At 40.5% G+C, this 25740-nt stretch overlaps 1 protein-coding gene across 3 annotated transcripts in view; it reads right to left on the reverse strand.

Moving 5' to 3' along the window:
• Nucleotides 1-409: 409 nt before the first annotated feature.
• The window catches only part of grb7 (growth factor receptor bound protein 7), an 81003-nt gene continuing 55672 nt past the window's right edge, over nt 410-25740 (reverse strand). For all 3 annotated transcript variants that reach the window (XM_028819867.2, XM_028819868.2, XM_028819869.2), the window contains 10 exons: nt 20991-21065; nt 20506-20643; nt 20089-20199; nt 19675-19773; nt 11706-11786; nt 7667-7786; nt 6762-6819; nt 6532-6619; nt 6340-6433; nt 410-1924 (listed from right to left, as the gene is read on the reverse strand). In XM_028819867.2, coding sequence (XP_028675700.1) covers nt 1778-1924; nt 6340-6433; nt 6532-6619; nt 6762-6819; nt 7667-7786; nt 11706-11786; nt 19675-19773; nt 20089-20199; nt 20506-20643; nt 20991-21065 — 1011 coding nt within the window. In that variant the 3' untranslated portion in view covers nt 410-1777. The remainder of the gene's footprint in view (nt 1925-6339; nt 6434-6531; nt 6620-6761; nt 6820-7666; nt 7787-11705; nt 11787-19674; nt 19774-20088; nt 20200-20505; nt 20644-20990; nt 21066-25740) is intronic.

The following is a 25740-nucleotide window of genomic DNA, read 5'->3' on the forward strand; positions in this document are numbered from 1 at the left end:
TAATTGATGATATTGCAGTCTTTAAATCACCCTTACGCTAGCACTTGTTTCATTATATTTCTATATGTCCTGTGATAGTCAAACATACCATCTGGGGCTGATTTCTGCATCGTGCATGTTGCTGTCAACTGGTTTGAAAAATAAGATGTGCATGAATAGACGTGTTGCTTTAAATATCTGGGTCAATTTATGCATTGTACAGTAGTAAGAGGTCCTTAGGTGTTTTCCATGTGTCCAGTCTATTTCATACTGTAGATGATAATATTTTTGTCTGAGGACTCTGGTGAAAGGAAAGTCAAAGGCCATTGTCTTGCAGACTTGCTTTTGAACACTCCCTAAGTCCTCCAATATCATTTAATTGCAGTCTGTTTATGCGACACGAGAAAATCTGCATAATCAGTAGAGACACTTAAAGCAAATGAAAGGCAAATTTTATTCAAGGCATGAAGGTTGTATATACAGATATATAAATAGATTTGCCACTTTGCAAGTTTACAATACAGATGCTACTTTTTTTAGTACAAAATATATTAAAAGTAAATGCTCTACGTTGACATCTTTTATTCATCTATTTTTAAAAACTCATCATTTCAATGGCTCAAGTTGAGTTGACTGTTTAAGAGGGAAGGAACAAACAGCATGCAGAAAGGCTGGCAGTACAGCCGGAGCTTTGAAGAAGTCTGCCCTCTAGTGACAAAAGAGCAAACTGTCAGCCGGGTGGGTGCCTTTTGAGTTCAAAACACCCCTTGCCCTTGACTCTACTCCTGTGAGGAAGCAACAGACTCTGGTTTGCCTTAGTGACGAATGGCAGCTGCAGCCACCCACCTCACCATATGCAAGCCTAATACTAGAAAATAGAGCCGAATCCTGCATGGGACTGTGTCTTATGAGCTTACTCACTCTCAGTAACTTCACAGATGCTTCCATTCTAGATCAGAGTTGTTGCTCCCACTGAGTTTACTGCACAGCTTGACACCTTCAGTAACACTGTTCAAACTGGGGTAGATGTTTTACTGACTGTGAATATGTTTCCATTTTTAAACCTAGCCCTTGATGTACTCTGTCTCATAAAAACAGATTTCTGAGCACTAACTATGGACTTTGGATTTTTTTGCACATAGACACATACTTTTGGATGTCACATACCACTGTTACTAAAGATGAAAGCTCACATCATTTAGTTGTGCCATGTAATAGTTATGATGTTGGAGGATTTCCAGTCCACTGTTTACTTTACATGTGCAATTATAATGCACACCACTACAGTGGAAGGCATGACTTTAGGAAGACCACATGCTTAAAAAGACATGTTGGACAAGAAATTAATCATACATTATACATTTGCTATCCATGTAAATGTCTTTAGCCATCCATCCATTAAATTACTTTTTCCCCAAGAGTCTGACTTGTTTAATTTTTAATTTTTTTGCAGATGATCACATAGAGATTTGCAAGTTCAAGTGATATATGTGTCAGGGTCAGCATTGGTGAGCTGTAGAAAGGATCAGTCCCTGAGAGATGGTAATCCAAAGGAGACACGGGTCCTGAAAATGGCAAAAAATATAAACTATACTGTGTTTTACATAAATATATATACTATTAAATATATATATATGTATATTTAATAGTATATATTTAGTTTATGTGCACAGTATTCCTGTTATACGCCATTCTAAATTTGCCTCTTCAAAATCCAAGTGATTTCCCTTTAGTCTTTGGATGAATGGGTCCATTTGGATTTAGTTCTGTTCAGATCCCTTTATGTAGTGTAGAGGAATCAAAGAGCTACCCGAACGCAGTAATGCTGTAGACGCACAGGAAGGATTCCTCGGTTGATCTGATGAAACTCAACCAGCTGGATGAGATCTGTGAAAAGCGTTTCTCCATCGTCCATGGTGTAGTAGAAGCGACCATCGTCTTCACACTGAGGGAATAGAGTAGAGAGTGATATAAGATCTCAAAAAACGTTTTAGTGGAGGAAAATACCAAGAGATAACAATTGACCACTTATTGTACAGGGGGCAAACATACTAAAACTAGAGAAAATATAATTTTTAAATGATATAGACCAACCACCAGATTTTCAAACAATAGTCTGACAATTCCATTCTATGAGCTGATTTGCATTCCAACTAATCTCTTAATAAGGAATGATTCATATATATTATTTTACATCTGGACTGTCTGATAGTGTGGGTGAATTTATCATGTATGTGTGCAGCTCAGTGTTAAACTGCAGGTGGCATGGTGGCGCAGTGGGTAGCGCTGCTGCCTCGCAGTTAGGAGACCTGGGTTCACTTCCCGGGTCCTCCCTGCGTGGAGTTTGCATGTTCTCCCCGTGTCTGCGTGGGTTTCCTCCGGGCGCTCCGGTTTCCTCCCACAGTCCAAAGACATGCAGGTTAGGTGGATTGGCGATTCTAAATTGGCCCTAGTGTGTGCTTGGTGTGTTTGTGTGTGTCCTGTGGTGGGTTGGCACCCTGCCTGGGATTGGTTCCTGCCTTGTGCCCTGTGTTGGCTGGGATTGGCTCCAGCAGACCTCCGTGACCCTGTGTTTGGATTCAGCGGGTTGGAAAAATGGATGGAAAATAAACTGCTAAATTGTGGGCAGAACTGCAGAAGAATTACAATTCTGTTTTCTGAAATGATAATTTTCCTGGAACATCAAGGCACCATGAGTTCTGTTTGTGAAACTTTTATAGGGAGAACAATAGACATACTCAACAAAATATGAAGAATTATAAGCATATCCGATTAACTACTGATTATGTGTTTTCTGAATCCACTGTTCCCATTGGACATAATTCTACTCCAGGGCACATTTGCTAAATCACTCACGCTGAGACCATTTTGAATCAACTGTCAATATCTTTGAATTGCAAAGTTTGAGTCATTTATTTTTTATCTGAATTGTAACTCTTTGTAAAAGGAATCATTTCAGTTTTAAAAATGTTGTTTTTGAAATTGTGGCACAGTGGCATACTGATTAGTGCTACCTCATTGTTTTAAGAACCTTGGTAGAAATTTCAGTCATTGTGTCCTACATTATTGTTCTCCATACTGAGTATTCTAATTTACTTCTCCCAATTCCAAGACGTACTTATGAGCTTAACTGATTGATTACTTATAAAATGATGTGGATAAGTGTAATTTAACAAATGGATAACAATTTTAATAATTTTAATATTTAATAATAATTCTTTATATTTGTATAGCGCTGTTCTTACTAATCAAAGTGCTTTGCGCACCGCACAGGGAGGACCCGGGATGCAAACCCATGATCTCCTTACTGCGAGGCAGCAACGTTCCTGCTAACCCTGCATTGCTTCACCTAAGGACTTGTGTACTGCTTTCTTCATCTCTGACATATACCCTTATGTCTGCATAAGGCAACGTGCTTCATGCAGATACTTAACAATATATAAATAAACTAGCTGTCCCCCGCAGCTCTGCCCACGTAGTAGTGAAACAGGGCAAACTTTAAAAATCAATAAAAAAAATGTAGTTCAGGCCAAGAGGAAGGTAGGTATGCTCCAACGTCAAACATTGGCACTGTATATGATTGCGTTCAGCTCTGATGGCAGAGCATCCCTGCATGGGGAAAAAAGCACATGGCCGTGATATCTCTGGCAATCAGGAGCTACCCTCAAAAACACACATAGCTCTGATCTCTCTCTCAGAAATGTCAAATGTTACTCCTTAACTATCTGTAGACGATAATGTCTGTTGAACAAACAGGTATCACTAGCTTAGTGGGGGCAAGGTGCACTCCAACACGTGGCGAGAGGTAGGCCGACTCCCCTCGGCTCGCTGCCTCTCTCTCAGATTCACGCAAATAAATCGGTACCACAAGCAAACTATGATACTTAGCGTGATGAGAGAAGTCACAAAATCAACCAGAATGTTCAAGCAAATTATAGAAAAAAACCCGATCTAAATCCGTTAAGTAATTCTCTCGTGAAAAGTGGACAGACATACAGACAGACAGAAGTTGGATTTTATATATATATATATACACCAGTAAGTGAGCACTGCATAATAACGTGCAGTGAATACACTTGACTTGATCATTCCTAGTTTCCATCCTCTTCCTCTGTACGTTTACCATTCGTTTGCTCAGAGGTTGATGCACTTGCTGCTTCCTGAGCAGATCTTGTCTTCTCCACTCTAGCAGCCTGCTTCTTCTCTTCTTTCGTCAGCTTCTTTTCGCGTTAAAACTGATTAAGTCAGTGTTTGTGTTGCAATTATTTAGTATGTTTTCTTAATTTTTCACTTAAGCTGGCACTTAAGTCTTCTATCTACCTCAAGAATGATTTAAGATATGAAGAGGTAAGTGAAGTGACAGTGAAGGTGGTAGGGATGAGAATGGCGCCTGTATGCATGCGCCGCATGGCCGCCCTACTGGCCACTGCCGAGAGTTGATTCTACAATAAAATAAAAATAAAAAGAGGAATAACCTTGGAAGTCAATCATAACCCTGAAAGCGGATAGTAGACGTCACGTAGTATATGTGTACCAAATTTCAGGTCAATTGGTGAAACGGTTTGCGAGCTACAGGTGATTTAAAATCCTGGACAGACAAACGAACAGCCATGGTAGCCTATTATATTTTTCTATTATAATAAAAAAAACTTGGGTCGAGACATGATCTTCTCGGAAGACATTTTGATGTTCCACAAGAGTCCCACGAGAGACAAAGCAGTGAAACAAAAGGACAGCTGCTGTACAGGTTTTAAAATGATCGACGCGCAGCACGACAAGCAGAACACGCAGCTCAGCAGCACCAAGCCAACAGCATCTCCTTAGCATGTGTTCAGCCCCCGCCCTTCAACAACAACAACATTTATTTATATAGCACATTTTCATACAAAAAGTAGCTCAAAGTGCTTTACATAATGAAGAAAAGAAAAATAAAAGACAAAATAAGAAATTAAAATAAGACAACATTAGTTAACATAGAAAAGAGTAAGATCCGATGGCCAGGGGGGACAGAAAAAACAAAAAAGAACTCCAGACGGCTGGAGAAAAAAATAAAATCTGCAGGGGTTCCAGGCCACGAGACCACCCAGTCCCCTCTGGGCAACGTGAGTGGCAGAGACACGAAGTTGCTGGCGCAAAGTACAGGTGGTTTGGGCGAGCAAAGCGACCAGAGGGCTTTGCCCCCTAGTATGAAGATATAAATATACCTCAGTATAGAACCTATAATTAACAGAGTATGCATTGCCATGATTATTTGTGTTCTTTTTTGATATGACCAACATAACTACCTACACTAATCGTTAACATTTTGTTCTTTTCTAGGCTCTCGGAGATCCTCAGAGCCATATTAGCTGAGGAGATTTTCTAAATCATTGGACCTAGATTCATAGCAGTTGCAAGAAGTACAGCCACCAAAGTAAGACTGACATCTAGAGTATGTCCTTCATGCTATGTTATGTTGATTAATAGCTCAGAGTTTATTTAATGCTTTGTATGTCACCTAAAATAATGTTCAACAATGCAATACAAGATTCTGAAACTCACTTAATCCAGTTACAGTATGTATCACAGGGGACTGGCGCCAATTCCAGCAGCACTGCAGGGCACACTGATGAGGTGCTGCATACAGGGCACACTTATGCACACTCACACTCATACCAACACAAGAACAATTTAGAATCTCCACTTGGCCTAACACATGTTTGACATATGGGAGCCCACATTGACACAAATTTCAGAAACGCAAAAGCTGGACTTGGATTTGAACCCAAGAAGCCTGATCTGTGAGGTACCACGTCACCCCTCTTTGAAATGTATTATATTAAATGAATTATGATGCTACAGTATCATATTAGAATTCCCAAGGAGGCTGACATTGGACCTGCAGATGTTTAATTCTTCCAGATTTATGACAACCTGCGATTTTTGCTTTCCTCTCCTCAGATGCCATTTTGTCTTTACTACACTCAGTAACGAAACAGATGTTGAATTGTTTGTGGCTTGTATTTTGAATATCTGTGCCTTTGTGTAGACTGTTTTTGAAAAATAATAAAAATAATAATACTCACATTCGCTTTTTGAAATAGTTGAAATGAGGCAGTTTTCACCACCATGTGGCAAGAAAAGCAGTAAAGCTGATATTTTATTTATAATGAATGTGAGCTATAAGGGGGTGTTTTATTGTTCAGTGAAAGAGTTTACAATGTGGCAATGGGTCAAAGACTTTAGTAATAGATCTTTAAGCCCATCCCAAGTAATTTGAAAATTCAGACAATGATGTTGTGTTTGTGTGGACTTTGTGTGAAGCTTATCTTGCTACATGGTGTTCTTTACATTTATGTATCAAGAAAGTGATGTTCTTACCGGTATGATGAGATAGTGCTTGGTTTTCAACTGGAAACTGAGTGATAAAACAAAGCATTTGGCGTGCTGCTGGCTCTCACGGATAAGAAAAATTCTGGAGAAGCAAAATGATCGAGACTTTTCAGTGAAGATCCTCCATGACTCATTTTAGCAAAAGATCAATTAATGTTGCAGCTTTGACTGTCAACTCACCCATCCACATGTCCCTGTTCCATGATCAGCCTTTGAGCTTCCTTACGTGAGATCCCCCCATGGAACCAAGCTTGTGTACGGTGAATCACTGTTAAACATGCAGGGTCACATAGTTAGCCAGCATAACTCAGAGTCTCATGACAAAGGCAGACTGAAGCTCATTTAATTTCAAGCTCATTGATTAAGCTCAGAGAGTCAATGGGTGCATAAAGCATGACAAGAGGACTCACCAGTGTTGAAGGAACTGCGGCAGCTGTTTGGGAGACTGTATCTGTGATTGGTTTTCTTCTACAAGCAAAGATAATGTAAACTGGCTTCAGAAGGAGCTGAGCACCAATTGCACCGTTTTGAATATTAATTACTAGAGACCATCTATCCTCATATGACCATCTTAAAACTGTCATGTATAATGGTAGGGTTTTACACTAACGTCTGACTGCATAAAATATAACAAGTACCGTATGTGCTCTTGGGGAGACTAAGAATAACATCATTGCTTTATTCAGATGATGTTGTCCTTTGTTTTATCTGACTATGACCTTTGACGCACAGTGGAGGTATTTGCTGCCACGTGTGATGCAGCTGGGATGAGGATCAGCACCTCCAAGTCTGAGGTCATGGTTCTCTATTAGAAAAGAGTGGATTGTTCCGTCCAGGTGAGGGGGGACAACTGCTGCTAGTGGAGCAATTCTGGTTTCATAGAAACAGTCTCACAAGTAATAGAAGAAGGAAAAATGAGACTGACAAGCAGATAGGAGTAGTTACATCTGTTCTGCGGCCACTGGACCAGTCCATAGTGGTGAAGGGTGAGCTGAGTGTGAAGACAAAGCTCTCAGTTTACTGATCAATCTACCTATCTACCTAATCTCACCTATGGTCATGAGCTGTGGATGCAGATTACAAGTACAAGCAGTAGAAATTAGTTTTCTTTACAGGGCCACTAGGCTCACCCTCCATGATGAAGTGAGGAGCTCTGCAATTCAGGAGAGCCTCGGAGTATTGTTGCTGGTCCTCCAGATCAAGAGTGGCCAGTTCAGGTGGTTTGGGCATTTTCTAAGTGAGAATTTCTTTGTACTATGTACACATGACAATAAACTCAGACTTGATAATATAGTTAGTGACACCTCTGGCTTACCCTCCAGGCTTGTCCTTCCTCCAAAGCCACACTCTGGGCCTCTCGTGGGTTCTCAATGACACGTCCTCCCATGGTTCCTGAGAAATCCATAGCTACGAGGCAGTTGTCAGATGGGCATTTCTGTCAGTGAGAAAAGAAAAGGATTTTTGCACACGCCTGCAATGTTCCAAGTAAAATATCCAGATAACTCCTTGAAATGCATAGTTGACTCACAGTAGCAGATAAGAAAAAAAAAATGAAAATGTCAAATGCATTATAGAAACTTGTGACGGCACACAGCCATTGACACAACAGTGGATGTGGATCTCAATGGATCTGTTACCATCTATCATCATCACGTTTCAATCGCCCGTTCACAATCCATTTGCATCACAGTTGTGTGGAAACAGCTTCAAAGCCACTGATGCTGATTATACTCATGACAGCAGGTCAGGTGCCCACTATCTTATCTCACACACACTATCATGACAAATTTGTTCTGCGATTTTTTTAGGTAATGAAGACAGCCATTTCAAGGTAGGGCTTGTTATACTTATTATGTGTGGAACCTGAGAGTGGCAACCTGTAAATATGTTGATTAGCTCATGAAAAAAAGAATTTCACACGTGACAGTAATGAGCCTGTAAACAAATTTCGATCATCACAGCAGAAAAATGTTTGCCTTGGCCTTTTTTAGGGTCATTGAAGAGATGAGACGTTTTGCTTAGGCACATCTTTTAAATAGGTTCTTTACTAAAAGCTGGGCTTACACAATAGGCTGACCGAAAAAGCAGAGGAGGTGGGAGCATCTGCTGCAGTGCTGTTCAAACAGGCATCCTGCTGGCAATTCTGGCCTTTGTGTCACAGTTACAAATTTAGACAAATGTTCTCTTTGGAACAGCCATGTCAAAGGTAGCTAAAAACAACAGATTTTGCTCTAAACCAGAACCTTGATGAAAGCAGAAAATGTAACATAAAAAAATGACTCAAAACATATTTTAGATTTGGTTAATGATTATTGCAAGTCATGGGGTGACAAAAGGTCACTATGCAGAGTGTGTACTCCTGCTCATTGTCATTGAAAAAAATTGCAACAGTTGTTTGCAAGCAGGAAACGGACACCAAAAAAGAGGTCTAGCAACAGGCTGGCAACAAAGGCAGGAAACAATAGAACTGAATCAACAAAATCAGAGATGAAACCAGAATCTTAGTCAAAGGAAAAGAGCAGGTTGTCCTGACATGAAGTGTTCGCAGAAGTGCCTTTTAGCTTCCACTAACACTAGCAAAGCAGACTGAAGATTGCTGACCTCTTTTGTAGGTGGGACAGGATGACACAAGCTGACCAGCAATTAGCACAGATGTATCAAATAGCCAGAAAAAGGCAGCAAGCTTCCAACAAACAGAACACAAAATGGCATTGTCAGAATGACAATAAAATAATGTAAGTAATATACAAGGAAAGTGTACAAAATGTCTACATTTGACAGGAAGAGGAACTGATTACAGCATCCAAGCCAGGGGTAGCCAACTCCGGTCCTGGAGGACCACCGTGGCTGCAGGTTTTCATTCCAATCCTTTACTTAATGAACTTCTTTTGAACTCATTTTAATTAACTTGCTCTTGAAGACTCCTTAATTAGCAGCCAAACAATGAGATACAAAATGAGCCAAAACAACTGGTGACTATCATACAATATCTTAATACATAATTCGCCAGCCTCCTCACTCACTCACTCACGTCCGTCCGAAGCCGAATGCACAGTCACCTTCTGCGCAGCTGCCCGAAAAACCTTACGAGACCGACATAGCGGCAGGCGGCGGATTTACGGGCGCGAAAATTCAAAGAGAAAGGCGATTTCGACCGACATCCAACCCCAACATCGTGGCAGGCGGTGGATTTACGGCCACGAAAATTCAAAGAGAAAGGCGACTTCGATTAAAGCTCTAGAGGCCTGAAAGGCGATTTCGACTACAGCTCGAGGCCTAATTACGCATTCTGATTCAATTACGCATTCATTCAATACACCTGTATCAGGTTTGTGGTGCTTATACTTATTACTATTCCACTTGTGCCCGTTTCATCTTACGTTGTCGAAACAGGCTCTTTGTCTAGTCTGAAAATAAAGAACAATGAAGGTCTCAGGGATGTTGGTCTGCTCAGGTCCCCAGTGCTCTTAGAAAGAGAAAATCAACAATTTTAGAAATGTCTGCTAATGCACCACGAGAGAAGCAACAAGCCACGGAATTAAAGAACGAGTTTAATTAACGACAAGAATTAGCACCTCATTAAGCAGCTGATTGGAGTGAAATTGGTTGGAGTTTGAGGCCCTGACTTAGTTGGTCTTCTGCTGGATCCCTCACTTCACATTTCATTTCTATTTGGGTGCCATTTAAGGAAAGAAATTAAGCAATTCAGAGGAAGAAATTCAGGGGAATAACTCTTACAAAAAGGGGCAACACGGTGGCGCAGTGGTAGTGCTGCTGCCTCGCAGTAAGGAGATCTGGGTTCACTTCCCAGGTCCTCCCTGCGTGGAGTTTGCATGTTCTCCCTGTGTCTGCGTGGATTTCCTCCGGTTTCCTCCCACAGTCCAGACATGCAGGTTAGGTGCATTGGCAATCCTAAATTGTCCCTAGTGGGGTGTGTGTGTGCCCTGCGGTGGGCTGGCGCCATGCCCGGGATTTGTTCCTGCCTTGTGCCCTGTGTTGGCTGGGATTGGTTCCAGCAGACCCCTGTGACCATGTATTAGTATATATGGGGTTAGACAATGCCCGACTGACTGAAATCTTAAAAATTCAATTAAAATGAATTCACAAGAAGTTAATTAGCAGCACAAACAGCGCACTCATTACAAAAAGGGTTAGAATGAAAATCTGCAGCCACAGTGGTCCTCCAGGACTGGAGTTGGTGACCCCTGACCAAGCTACACCTGTTCACTTATCCATACATACATTCACCCAGCTTATCTCACCTGCACTGGGTACAGTGTAAGAGTTATCCCTGAATGAAATGCCAGCTCATTGCAGATCACACTCATTCATAGGGGGCAATTTAGAGTGGGTATTTAACATAACGTCAGGAATTGACTGCGACTCCATTCCTAGTCCTTCCTATTTGCCGTACCCTACCTATTTTCTTCTGTTGCTATGTAAGGGAGCAGGTGAGATGTATAGGGGAGTTCCAGTGGTGGTGTCAGGTGGGTTTTCCAATGGGACAGCCACCATTTAAAGCCTGCTTGTTATCAAGTGTAGTTTTGTGCTTTTTGCCATTTATTTTGTTTTGTTACTGGTATTCTTTGCTTGCCCAAATATGACCCTCAGGATATTTTTGATCAGTCATTCATATTACAGCTTGTGCATTTAAAACAGTCCTGTTTTACCAAATTTTCTCATGCCTGTTTCAATGTCACCTTGTCCAGATTTGTACTTCAGCCTGGATTTGTTCTGCCAGCAGCGCTTCACAGGGTGGCGTGGCATGCTGCAGTCTGCGGCTTGCCTTTTTCTGCAGAGATGCTGACACCAAGGGCTGTGCTGCATACAAGTGGCCACCTCATATCTCACACACGTCTTTGAGAAGTGGAAGGAAAATAAGACAAATGGAGGAAAAAGAAATGAAGTGGACACAGGGGACAGTACACAAACGCTACACAGACCAGGTTGAGATTTGATCTCAGGACTGAGAAGCCTTGAGACCGTAATGCCATTAGCCACACTGCCATGTCATTCCTCCATCTGTTTAGTAAAAAGAAAATCATTACATCCATTTTCTGAACTATTCTGATCCTGAATTTATTGCCTGACTCCTTTTAAAACATTTTCTTAATAAGTGTTAACGTGGAAAAGCATCGTAGGACTCATTATTCTAATTGCCAACATGAGTTCCCAGACTGGTGCTTGGAGTTTACCAAACCGAAAGTCCTTCCAGATAGGTGTTTTCCTGGACCAAGTTTGAGGAAACCTTCTATAAAGAAAGAACTTTACAGCACAATCCTGCTTTTACAAAATGTGTCAGAACGTTTTAATGATTACAGTAGAGGTGAGTGTAAACAGTGTTGTGAGCTTACCTTGGTGGAGGATTCCGAGGCTCTCCCTTGACTCTTCATAGACAGAGACAGCTGGTAATTGCACTGAAGCTGCTTGCCGTACTGCAGAGACAGAGGGAGTGGGTTTTCTTTAAATTGCCACTCAGCAAAGTCCTGCTTACCGAGGCGCACTGGAGCAGAGATACTGAGGAAATGAGGGCCTTGGAGACATTATTCTTCACAAACAGCATTTGTCAAAGTTCCACATGAAAAGCTACTGATTGAATGAAGTGTATTCTAACTAAGAAAAAAGTATTTCTTACAGAGAAGACAACATTATATTTATTAATGTATATAAGGTATAACAGAGAGGAAAAAGTTTGTAAACCTTTCACAACTGCAACTTGGTCTTAGACTATGTGAGATGTGTAAGTGCAAACTGGAACATACGTATCGAAGTAAAGAAAAGCATGAGCAAGAAGAAATACATGTACCCATGCTGTTACACAACAAAACATTCTCAAACCCACTTAATGCAGTTCAGGGTTATGGGGGACTGGGTGCATGGCAGGAAATATCCCTGGACAAGACTCCGGTCCATCACAGGGCCCACTGACACCAACAATTATACTTGAACTGGAGCCACTTTGGAATGTGTAGGTAAAACAGAACCTAATGATGAACAATATGAACCAATAGTAATTGGATACTAACCCTCACCTATTCTGTTTCTCTTCTCGGTACTCAAATGTGGCACTTGGTGCCACGGCCCACCTATCAAGTTGTTTTGCCTGCCTAAGGTAAAGTCATCCCTGATGGAGGATCGCAGGAATTGTGGGAATCATCGGATTGGCTGGCCCAGCGCCATTTCAGCCGTGGAATAGCCAAATGGGGAAGGCAGCTTGATGGCTGAGGTCTCCAGGACTCTGAACAAATCCAAATCTTATTATGTGATATCATCTACTGTTAAATTCTGCTCCATACTTCTAAAATTTTTATTTTTATACTTTATTGAGGATTTCTTCTGTTCTGTTCTGTGTATTGTATTGTATTGACCCCCTTCTTTTTGACACCCACTGCACGCCCAACCTACCTGGAAGGGGGTCTCTCTCTGAACTGCCTTTCCTGAGGTTTCTTCCATTTTTTCCCTACTATGTTTTTTTTCGTGAGTTTTTTCTTGTCTTCTTAGAGAGTCAAGGCTGGGGGGCTATCAAGAGACAGGGCCTGTTAAAGCCCATTGCGGCACTTCTTGTGTGATTTTGGGCGATACAAAAATAAATTGTATTGTATTGTATTGTATTGTAATGCTCTGGTGACAGAAAATATGAAAGTAGAATTATCTGGGATAAAGAGAAATGGCATTTTGGTGAAAATGAGGCTATTACTTTGTTGTGAACACAGGAAATGAAACCGGAGGTCCAGAATGGGTAAAAATGTAGGATTGTGATCTTGGTATGGGGAGCTTTGTGTGCCTCATCACTCCTTATAGCTATACTGTTTGGAGATACATGCTTCTAATAGGGTTACTCACAGAAAATGAAAGAAACGGTCCAGCCAAACAATAATCAAAAATATGACCTAATGAAAGTTGCAATTAAACGACAAAGCATTTGTCATTTGTCTTGCTCAGATTAGGAACCACTCCTGGAGCCAGGCTTGAGAATAGCCTGCACTTAGCTTGGAAAAGCTAATCTTTGCACCACAAGGCAAAGACTAAAGGTCAGATTCAGTGCCAGTTAGGTGACAGGCAGGAGTAGTACAGACCTAAACATACTAAACATAGGAGATCGTTCCTCCTCCACACTATGCGACTCTTCAGTTCCACCCGGGGGGGTAAACGTTATACAAAGTTATTTTCTGTTTTACCTGCATTGTTATCACTCTTTAATTTATTATTGTTTCTTTATCAGTATGCTGCTGCTGGAGTATGTGAATTTCCCTATCTATCTATCTATCTATCTATCTATCTATCTATCTATCTATCTATCTATCTATCTATCTATCTATCTATCTATCTATCTATCTATCTATTATATAGTGCCTTTCATATCTATCTATCTATCTATCTATCTATCTATCTATCTATCTATCTATCTATCTATCTATCTATCTATCTATCTATCTATCTATCTATCTATTATATAGTGCCTTTCATATCTATCTATCTATCTATCTATCTATCTATCTATCTATCTATCTATCTATCTATCTATCTATCTATCTATCTATCTATCTAATAGTGCCTTTCATATCTATCTATCTATCTATTATATAGTGCCTTTCATATCTATCTATCTATCTATCTATCTATCTATCTATCTATCTATCTATCTATCTATCTATCTATCTATCTATCTATTATATAGTGCCTTTCATATCTATCTATCTATCTATTATATAGTGCCTTTCATATCTATCTATCTATCTATTATATAGTGCCTTTCATATCTATCTATCTATCTATCTATCTATCTATCTATCTATCTATCTATCTATCTATCTATCTATCTATCTATCTATCTATCTACTAGACAATGGCAAGGAAGCTGGCTCTAGGGCTATGGAATGTCACTTTTGTGGCTCGGAAAAAGCTAGAACTCATGCAGGAAGTTTAAAAATATTGGCCAGATATAGTCAGACTCACCTCTACATAAAAAAATGGTTCTAGAACTTCCCAGTCTATGGTTAATAATAATAATAATAATAATACATTTTATTTATATAGCGCCTTTCCCATGCTCAAGGCACTTACAGAATAAATAAAGAACGGCAGAATATACAGTATATAGCATTGTACAAACCAGATAAATAAACAAAGAAGATTAAGACAGTAAATTCTGAAAAAAAACAAAAAAAAAAAACAGACAACATGGTTGCCTCTTTCCTGCTCCCGAATGGCCCTAAATGGGTGTGATGATACTCACAAGGCCCTGGCTGGGTGTCCTATAGTTGAAGGTTTGTTCCTGTGAATGAGAGGATGGCCTCAATGGGACTTCAGGTTGCAGAGAGGAAAACCTTAATTGTCGTTTGTGTGTAAACACAGAACAACAACTCCAACTATGCAACATTTTTGAGACATAGTATTTGATTCTCAAAATTGTATCATCTCCTGACTCAATGGCGCTATTGGGAAACTTTACCTCTCATGTAAAGAATGACAGAGGTCCATGGAGGGGTATGACTGAGAGAAATGATTTGCCTGATCAGAATCTGAGTGCTGAATCACTACTGGATTTCTGTGCTGGTACTGTATTCCCCTTAGGGAACACCATGTTTGAACACAAGGTTGCTCATAAGTATATCTGGCACCAGAATACCTTGGGCCAAAGGTCATTAATCATCTTTGTAGTTATGTAAAGAAAGGTATTGATCTGTCAGCTTTGATTGAAAGATTGAAGAAATTTAAGTAAACAGAGATTAAGAGGTGACATGATTGATGTTTTTAAATTATAAAGGCAATTAGTACAGTGAATCCCAGCCATTACTGTAAAATGAGTTCAACAAAATCTCTGGGGCACAAAATAATGTTTCAGGGTAAGTTTGGCCAAACTTTTGAAAGTTCTTTCTTGACACATACAGCCATAAGCACATGGATTCGGTATCAAGTGATGTGGTAGAGAGTAGGGCTTAAGATTAATTCAAAAGTTGACTCAATGTTAATTTGTAGGAATTTGGTGAATAGGATTGACAAGCTTTGTTGGACTGAATGGCCTGTTCCAGTCAAAGTTATTGTAATGTTCTAAGTGTTTCATCACCTTGTAGGCTCAAACTAATGGAGTTCCTGCTAGCCAGATCTGTAAGATTCAAACAAGTAGTGAGGGTGTGCTGGGAACAAATAGCAGATACTCTTGTTCACAATAACGTCAACTTTCACTTTCAGAGGACCTCCTCCTGCCACTGAGGAGAGATCAGAAGAATGATGAGTCACATACAAGACCTCACCAGTCAGGGTAAATGCAACAAGATATGGCCAAAAAGTTGCTATTGCCTGTCATGACTGCAAACCTAAGACCTTTTGGTGGAGGGTTTCCCTCCAGTATTAGCATTAGGGTATAAAGATTTGACTGATAGGTACTAGCACACCATAAATGTGGCAGCTGTGGTAGTGGTAGAAATTTACTGAGATCAAGGAGGATGCCAAGAGATTCTGATACACCTTTCGAAAATTCAGGAAAGACAGGCAGAATTATCATTATTATTATTATTATTATTATTATTATCTCATATACTGCTCTCAGCAAGGGTGGGGATATTGTTAAGAAGTGGAAGGAACACTTCTGGGAACTACTAAATCCAGTAGATCCAGTATATCCCCTCCAGAAATGTGCTGTTTTCATCGGTTTCATATTGCTAGAACAGGTACAGAACTAACCGTTCTGTAATGCTATACATAATGTAATTAAACTTTGCAAACACCGATTTGGTACAATTGACTAAAACTATTAGGCCTGTAAATGTATGAAAGTGGAACAGTTTGTAATGCTAGAAATAGTACATACTAACTCAGAATTTAGCAGTTCTATATTTCTAGAAAAGCTCCAGAGCGAAACTGTAACAACAGCATTTATTTCTATAGCACATTTTCATACAAACAATGTAGCTCAAAGTGCTTTACATGATGAAAAAAGATAAAGCAAGAATTAAAATAAGAGAACACTAATTAACATAGAATAAAAGTAAGGCCTAATGGCCAGGGAGAACAGAAAAAAACAAAAAAAAAAACTCCAGATGGCTGGAGAAAAAAATAAAATCTGCAGGGGTTCCAAGGCCACGAGACCACCGAGCCCCCTCTAGGCATTCTACCTGACACCAATGACCTCAATCAGCCCTCATTGACAGTCCTCCTACTGTCATGCATTAAACACTTTGGGCTGTGAATTTCCCATTGGGATTAATAAAGTATCTATCTATCTATCTATCTATCTATCTATCTATCTATCTATCTATCTATCTATCTATCTATCTATCTATCTATCTATCTATCTATCTATCTATCTATCTATCTATCTATCTATCTATCTATCTATCTATCTATCCTTGTAAGCACTGGCTTGGTACACTGGAATATTAATCACTAAGAGGCCTGTAAATGTATCACAGTACAATCACTTTTATCATTGAAATAGTACAGGAAAGGAGCATAGGTTAAGATGGGTCCATCTCTGTAGAGGAGGTTGCTGTACTGATTAAAAAGCTCTGCAGCAACAAGACTGCAGGAGTGGATGAGATCCAACCAGAAATGCTGAGAGCACTAACTATTGTGGGGGTGTTTTGACTACAGTAATGCACCTACTCAGCGTTGCTTGGAAGGGGAGCACAGTGCCTTGAGACTGACAGACTGCAGTGTTGGTCCAAATTTTTATAAAATAGGGGCAAGATTGTTTCTTTCATTTACAGAGAGATAATGCTTTTCAGCCTCCATGAAAAAAGCCCTAACATGCGGTGTATTGGAATGAAGGTTGTGCCCAATAGTTGCACCTCAGGTTCAGCAATGTTCCCTCCTGGCTGGGGAGCAATAAACAGACTCTATATCCTTGTAAAGATACTTAAAGGTCTTGGGACATTTCTACACATGCTTATGGACTTGTAAAAAGCTTAATATTATGTGTGCCATGGCAACTGCTGGAAGATGCTATAGAGCCCTGAGATCCTGGGGCCACTGCACTGCTGCTCCCTGTTATTTGTGGAGCAAACATTGGCTTTACATACTTGGCATTAAGTGAAGACCATTCAATGTGGTCATTGGACTCTGCAATCCTGGGCTGGTGTCACCATTATGGCAAATTAAGCATTTGCCTAGGGCGCAGATCATAAGGGGGGGGACCACATTGGTTAGGTACCAAACAGCCAGTGGGCACACTATTAAGCTTGGCCTAGGGCATACAATAACACCAGCACTGGGTGCATCTGATCTTTTCTGTTACATATTTTCATGAACAGGATATCATGGTGCAGACAGAGTTTGGAGGGCATCTAGTCTTAAGACCTAAGGACTGCATCTCTGCTGTTTCCAGATGATGTTGTCTTCTTGGTCGCATCAGACTGTGGTTGCTGGTGTGCACTGGAATCTTCTTCCACAGAATGTGATGCGGCTGGGATTGGAATTCTAAATTAAGGTTTGTAAACAGTACAGTGGAAACAGTTTTATGAACATTGTGCCAGGCCATAGTGGTGAAGCGGGAGCTAAATCCACAAATGAAGCTCTTAATTTATCAGCTAGTCCCTGTACACATACTTGACTTTGTTCACAAGCTCTGTGTGGTAACTGAAAAAATGAGATTGTAAGTACAAGCCATCTCAAATGAGGCTCCTGAAAAGAGTTGTGTTGCTGATTTTGACAGGATGTGTCTAGTTCAGCAATATGGAAGTTTCCAGAATAAAACTAGTGCCTTTCTAGAATGAGGGAAACCAGTTGCATTGGCTTGTGCATGTAGTGAGGATGTTTCCTGGGCCTCTCCCATGAGAAATGTACAAGGCACCACTTACTAGAAGAAGACTGATGGACAGACCCAGGACATGCTTGAGAGATTATATCTCTTGATAGTCCTAGAAGTGTCTGACAAGGTTCCTGAGGATAAGGAAGCATGATCAACATTGTTCTACACCAGGAAAAGCAGTAACAAAATGATGGTTATTATGGCAAAAACAAAATGCCGCATTCCAATGAAGGAACCTCATCCAAAATATGAAATATTGTGGGAGATGTGCAAAGATTTGGGACTGCATTGTAACATCAGAACCCAGGTAGCTTGCCATCATTGAGAGAATGAGACATTCTGTGACATTTTATGAGACAGTAAACTTGATTGTGAAATAAAACACACAATTAAATAAGCAGAAAGCTAGAATTTCATGTAGCCTAAAATATCACAAGTCCAAGTAGTTCTATAAAGAGGAATAACGTATGGTGGATGTGGTGGATTGATAAACTAATGATGGTGTATCAATGAAAAATGTGAACAAAAGCATTTTTGTATGCTCTTTTGTTACTACGATGTGAATCAAATCACATTGTAGGTTAAATAATACAGGAATATGGATCATTTTAAGAGAGTGTTGACCAACTTTTGCTCCTCACTGCTTATCACAGTGGTTCTGTGCATGCACCATATGCTTACATGATCAGGGTGCATAGGCATCATTGCCAGCATGGCCTGCATCTTATATGAGTACCAGTTGGTACAAGCGAAACTTCACAGACTCCGTGATCAGTGTCTTTAACCATAGTTTGATGTGTGTGCCGTGGTGATCATATGACACTGAATGCTTGGATAAGGGAGACATGGAGCACAGTAGCAGAAATAATTTCCCTACATATTATTTTTTGTCCGCAAGCACATAATTTTCAGCATTAATGACAGAGTATTACCTCTGCCATTTGTGGAAGGGAGAGAAGCCACACTGTACTTCATTTTGCCAAGCAATACTCTTACATTCCCTGTTACCTGCCCTTCCTCAATGAAAACATTAGGCTAAATCTTTGAAGACCTCCCAGAGTTACTACAGGATACCATTTTCTCTTTAGACTGGAACAGTGTTTCTCAACTACTGGGTTACTGTCATTGATTCACAAATGGGTTATGGTGGGTTGCGATGGGTTGTCTAAGCAATTGGCAGCTCTGCACAACATGTTTCCTCATTTTACCAAGGGGGACTCCCAAATGCGTTCATTTCACCAAGGGGGCAGTTTGTAATTGCTGCTAGTGTGTCATCAACAAATGTAAAAAGGCAAAAATGCTGTGTGGGACCATAAAGGTTGATAAACAATGGACTAGAACAATAATGAATCTGAGTAAAACAATCAGCTGGACATTTCCAACTGGAATGACACAGAGAAAGTGTCAGATTCCACTTTAGCTGACCTGAAATGTTAGCCAAAAAATGACATAATTCATTAACCTGACCTGAATACATTTTATTAAATGAAGGTCTAGAAGTTAATTAATATAAGGGCAAATTTGCGTAATGCTGCTCTGCTACAGCTGCTGCATATGCAATAGGGGCCACTCACCTTAAAGAGTCTGAAGGCGGTGATCCAGCAAGTGCGGATTTGCTCATCTTCAGCACAGAGCAACTTAAGGTCCCGGTTTCGGTTACGATTCCTGCAAGGCTGGAGGAAGACACAAGGGAGTCAGATGTCAGCACAAGGAGGATTTGTAGGCTGACACATAGCTAGCAAGTTCTGAATCTGGCAGGCTGTCTTGAGAAGCTGTTTTGTGATTAGGGCAGAAATGAAGCCCATATTCATGCCAGACCTTTGGATGCTGACATTTCTCCTCACACAGCACTTTTAGATTTACAACTGGATACCCTTAGAGGTAACAATAGTCATACTCTAGAAGTAATCCCAATTTCCTGTACTGGACGTCACTTGTCTGTGCACTTTCTATTAGAATAACATTGGCAATCTGAAAGGATTATTTACCTTGACGCAGAATGCAAATTCTGTGGGGGCGCTGTGTAGCTTTTTGCTGTGAGAGATGCTATAGATGTTGAGTTCCTCCAGGTCTGCAACGTACTGCAAATGTCGAGGTTCCTAGTTAAGATAAAGACAAATTCTCCTTACTCATTTCAGCACTATAATCCACTGACTTTCCAAGTTAACTGTTTCGATTCTGTTCTCCATGTGAGGGAGTTACTCCACCTTCCTTCCTCTGTCTGATTTTCTGAGATCGTATATTTATCCACAGAGTGTTATGATGTATGTACCCATTCTTATTAATAACAGACAGATATAGACTAAATACATTTTGCCCCAACCTATTGCCAGCCACGTCTCTAGTGGACACTGTGCATCTAGACAATACATCACAGGTTTCTCAGTATGTAGCAGCAGCTTTACCTTGGAATCACCCTTGTTGGAGAAGTAGAGACCAGATTTCCTCAAAAAGAAGTAGCATTTTTTCCAGACCTTCCTGGTGGAGTCCTTGACATGCAGAGACCCCTGTATCTCCGGACAACTTCCTGAGTTCAGCAGATTCTGGGAACAAAAGACACTACTTGAGTGGTGGCCCTGATTGTTACTAGACCGCTCAGCAAACTATCACCTGTTGCAATCATTTTGGCTCAGTTTGCTTTCTTTGGTAGTGATGGACATTTGGCATCTTTCAGACACACAGATGTAACCAGGCAAGTAAAGCCCCTGAGGCAAGTCATGGAGTGCTTTAGTTAGCAGGGAGAAAAGAGCTTTTGTGATTATACATTTAATCCGTGACTGTTGAATTAATCTGCAGGACCTGATAGTCCTGTTTCCAAACAAAAGAGTAGAGGGGGTGCACCAGTGATCTCATTTGTCACTCTCTGCCAGGCCCTCTGGCCTTATCTCACCTGGATGAGCTCCGATGAGGTCATGCCTTTGTTGGCGTCCACACAATCAGAGATCATGTGTTCTGGGAAGAACAACTGGGGGAAGAATGAAAGAAACACAAGTAAATAAAACAAGTGTGATTGATAACTGCCCAATAGCTTTATCAATCCAAAAAAAACAAACAAAATAGTGTGCTGTACTACTCGTCAACATTTGCAGCTCATAATATTTGCCTGAATTACATTTGACTTACAAAAGCCTTGCGCTTCTTAAATGTCCACACGTGCAGAATTCTGTAACTTCATCTTCAACGCAGTTCTTGTTACAATTTGCATAATCAATGGGAGCAAGTCAAGTGGGTCAGTGATACTCACAGAGCTGTACAACATTGTGAGTCTTTAAGCACATGCCAGGTGCCTGAAGGCCCACCTAACCCCCAATCTCTCTTCTTGTCTACTGGGAGGTCTCACCTCTTCTGTGTCTCTCTCGCTGTCTCTTTTTCTCTCCCTGCCAGTGATGTTCCCCTCATCCCACCTGTCAGTTGATTTGCATTATGCTTCTGGGAAGCCTTATCTTATTTCCTCAGATGTAACTGCTGGGAACGTCCATTTAGCCAATCTATCACGTGTCTAGAAAGCTGTATCTCTCTTTCTCCATCACATCTGTCCTCTTTTATTTGTAAAAGTTGCCTTCCTTTCATTCTACCTTGCCTATCCTAGACGTTTCACCCCTGAAGTCTCTCTGCTTGTCTAGGAGGTCACATTCCTGTTTGTCCTCCAGAGTTGTTTGGAAAGCCCAGCCTCAAATTGAAAAACAATTTTACTGACTTACAAATATGTTTTTGTCACTAAAATCTTTTAAAATAAACTAGGGGGCTCTGCCCCCTGCTCACTTCGCTCGCCCACCCCCGGGTTTGGTTTACTGGATATACAATTTAAAGAGATTGTTATTTTCATGGGAATTGTTACATATGCATTATTTTCACTTTTACTTTAAAACTTTTGTAAAAACAATACTTGTCCTTTATTTCTGGCCCCGGGCGTGGTTAAATCTCTTTCCCGCAGGACTTATAAAGCTGCTCGCGTTGTGAAGGGGAGGACGGCTGAATGCACGCTAAGGAGATGCCGTCGGATCATCTGCTGTTTTTCTGCTACTGCTGCTGGCGAGCTGCGATTTCTTTTTGTCGCACTGCATGTAGATCATTTAAAAGCCTGTACAGCAGCTATTCTTTTGCCACTTCGTGTCTCTGCCGCTCACGTTGTGAAGGGGGCGCTGAACGCACGCTGAGGAGTTGCAGTTGCATCATCTGCTGGCTTGTTGCTGCAGGCGAGCTGCGTTTTCTGTTACTCACGCCTTGCGTCGATCATTTCAAAGCCTATACAGCAGTTGTCCTTTTGCCACTTCACATTGTGAAAGGGGGTGGGGGCTGAACGCACGCTAAGGAGAAGCGGTCAGATCATCTGCTGGCTTCCTGCTGCTGCTGTTGGCAAGCTGTGTGTTCTGCTTGTCACTTGTCGTTGTTTTAAGAGCTGGGAGCACATCATGTCTGTCTGCCAAAAGCATTCCAGCAACTGCTTGGTTAGATGTCCGTAAACTTGTTTTAAATGTTGTCTCACTGCCTTGTCTCACGTGACGTTAAAGTGTCTCTCGCCGGACGTCAATTTGTCTTTGCGTGACGTTAAAGTGTCTCTCGCGGGATGACAAATTGTCTTCCGAGAAGATCACGTCTTGTCTCCCTAGTCTCCCTCCCAGGATTTTTTTTTTTATAATAGAGAGACATCATTTTAATTTTTAGATAAATGTAGCTAATTTTTATGCTTCTTTTTGAAACCCATTGCACTAAACTAATTAGAAATATAGTATAGTTAAATTAAAGAACAATCTGGCATGCAATAAAAACACAACCTATAACGCTTATTTATCATATTTCCTTCAAACATATTAATATGTTTCTATAAAGCAGAAATTCCTCTGTGATTAATTTTTAATATTAAACAGTTTTATAATCACTTGCCTATGAGTATTAAATTATTTCAGTTAGTTACTGAACAGTTTTGTGTAACAGAAACAATTGAATAAACAGTGTTGGTCAAAAGTTCAAAGTATTCCGAGCCACAAGATCACAATATAAATTAGCATAGTACTTTGATTGGTTCTGTCAATAATTCTGTGGTATAGCAGGTCTGGAGCTTCAAAAGAATGGCCAGTATTGAATCCAGACAGCCGTGTCAGTCTCTGTGGGCACGATTGCCACGACCGCAGGGAGTTAATGGGGCGAGTCGCACCTGCATGTTCTCAATTGCTTCATTGGCTTCCTGTGGCGTGTGATTAAAGTGCTGCACCCACAGAGCTATATAAACACGGGGGGATGAGGGAGGAAAATGAGGAAAGAAAGAGAGAAGGAGGTTAAAAGACCTGAAACGCAGTCTTGGGAGTATGACCTGGCCACCTGGAAGGAGAAGGCAGCATGAGCTGGGGCCCCGAGGAGGAGCGTAGGCTGTTGCACTTTAGGGGCTAGAATTTTTGGGTGGTGTGGGACAAGCAAAGCAGGTGACCTCCCTAGGGGCAAAGTAAGCGTGAAGGAAGACGAGAGGAGTGCCGACCTCAGACGGTCTGGCTGCGCAGTTTGGAGGCAGCCAAGAAGGGGTTCAGCAGAAAGGAGTTCGTGGCTGCTGAGTCTCCGCCAGCTACACGAGCAATGGATGAGCTGGGGAGAAAGAGAAGGAGGTGGACAGAGGTCATGAGGAGTTAGACTGGATTTTAACCTCTGATTTTAATGGAACTATTTATTGGATTTTTACCCCCACTTTTGACCTGGTTTTATGGATTTATTTATGTACTGTTTTTTTGAAGACTGCACTGTGGACACTTTTTGGATTTGTTTTTGACTGTTTTTAATAAAAGCACCTGAGCACTTTCCACCATCCCCTTGCTTCATCTGAGATTTGTCCTCATTTGTCAGCTCAGCTCAGTTCAGGCATAACTATCGACAGTGTTGGGTTCTACAGACTCCAATAGGTGAAGAGGGAGTCTGGAGAGGACCGGCACCGTCACAAATTCTGCCTTTAAAATCATACAAGGATTAAAAATAAGACATCATTGATTTTCTGACTATTTATTCCAAGTGTCGCTTAAGCAAATTAGTTTATTCACACTGGTTGTTCAAGCGATAATATTCAGATATAGAAAAGAAATGTTCACAAAAGACCAGTGTTGGAAGATATTATTTTTAAATTTAACTTAGTTACATTACTCATGACTTACAAAAAAGTAACAAATATGTTGTATAGTATTCTTTATATATAATATGCTACTGTGGCTGTCCGTTTGTCTGTCCAGGATTTTAAATCACCTGTAGCTCGCAAACCGCTTGACCTAATGACCTGAAATTTGGTACACAAATACTACATGATGTCTACTATCCGCTTTCGGGGTGATGATTGACCTCCAAGGTTTTTCCTCTTTTTATTTTTATTTTATTTTATTTTAGAATCAATTCTCCCAGCAGGGCGGTCAGGCGGCACATACGTACAAGTGCCATTCTCATTCCCTACCACCTTCACCATTACTTCCCCTACATCTTCAGAGAGTAGATCGAGTGTGCAATGGGTTTCAAAAAATGGGGTCAATACATACACAAAACAGAACACAAGTGATCCTCCCCACAGAGCTCGATGGCCGATCTATCATCACCACCTCAGAATAACAACACAACAGTTAAGGCAACATGCAAGAGTAGGTTACACCACTTGCTAAATACAGAACTATCACGTGTGAGGACGTACATTTGTTTAAATGCATCAGACACAAAATAGAAATTAATTCTTGAGGCAGATTGAATACTTAAGTGCCAGCTTAAGTGAAAAATTAAAGAAAACGTACTAAGTAATTGCGACACAAACACTGACTTAATCAGTTTTAATGTGAAAAGATGCTGTGGGCCGCTAGGGTGTAGAAAAGAAGAGCTGCTCAGAAAGCAGCAAGCGCATCAACCTCTGAGCAAACGAATGCTAAACGTACAGAGAAAGAGGACGGAAACTGGGAACACTCAAGTCAAGTGTAACGTGAAGTACTCCGTTACTGGTTTATTATAAAATACAATGTGTTACAAATTGTGCTTTTCCTTTGCATTATTTTTTTGTCTAGTAGACATATGAAACCCATACTTGTAATCAAGTTAATCTCATAAAGCAGAACAGAATGAAAAAAAAAAACTTTTAAATGTGTACCTTGGTTATGAATCATATGAATCATACAGGATTGCATGATCGGATTATTACTTTAGATGTTTTAAATTGTGCATTGTTGCAGAATATATAATTTATGAATTAGGAAATAAATCTTAACTATCTTAACCTTCAACCAAAATGGATGAAAATATTATTATAATCAAATTTCAATGACTATTGCCTACTTTCATTGGTTACAATATATTATAGACTAATGTAGCCTACAATGTAGACTATGGTAGGTAAAACTCAATGAATTAAACAACAACATATCATGTCTGCTTTGGTGGACGTCTGAGTGAGGTGTAAGGACTCAAATGATTCCACTCTGTATCATTTGTTCTTTAGCCGCTCAGACATGTGTAGCGCCTGCACCGTGCTGTTTCAGGTCAGATATTTCTCAGGGACAGGACAGACCCACTGACATTCAATCTCCCACGCAGACCTCCACAGTCAGTTTTATGAGCTAACTTGGATTAAGAGATATTGCCATATTAATGTTTACAGTGCATGTATTGTCTTATTTTGGATGTTCAGCTAT

This window comes from Erpetoichthys calabaricus, chromosome 14 (genome assembly GCF_900747795.2).
Source record: "Erpetoichthys calabaricus chromosome 14, fErpCal1.3, whole genome shotgun sequence".
NCBI classification, from domain to species: domain Eukaryota; kingdom Metazoa; phylum Chordata; class Cladistia; order Polypteriformes; family Polypteridae; genus Erpetoichthys; species Erpetoichthys calabaricus.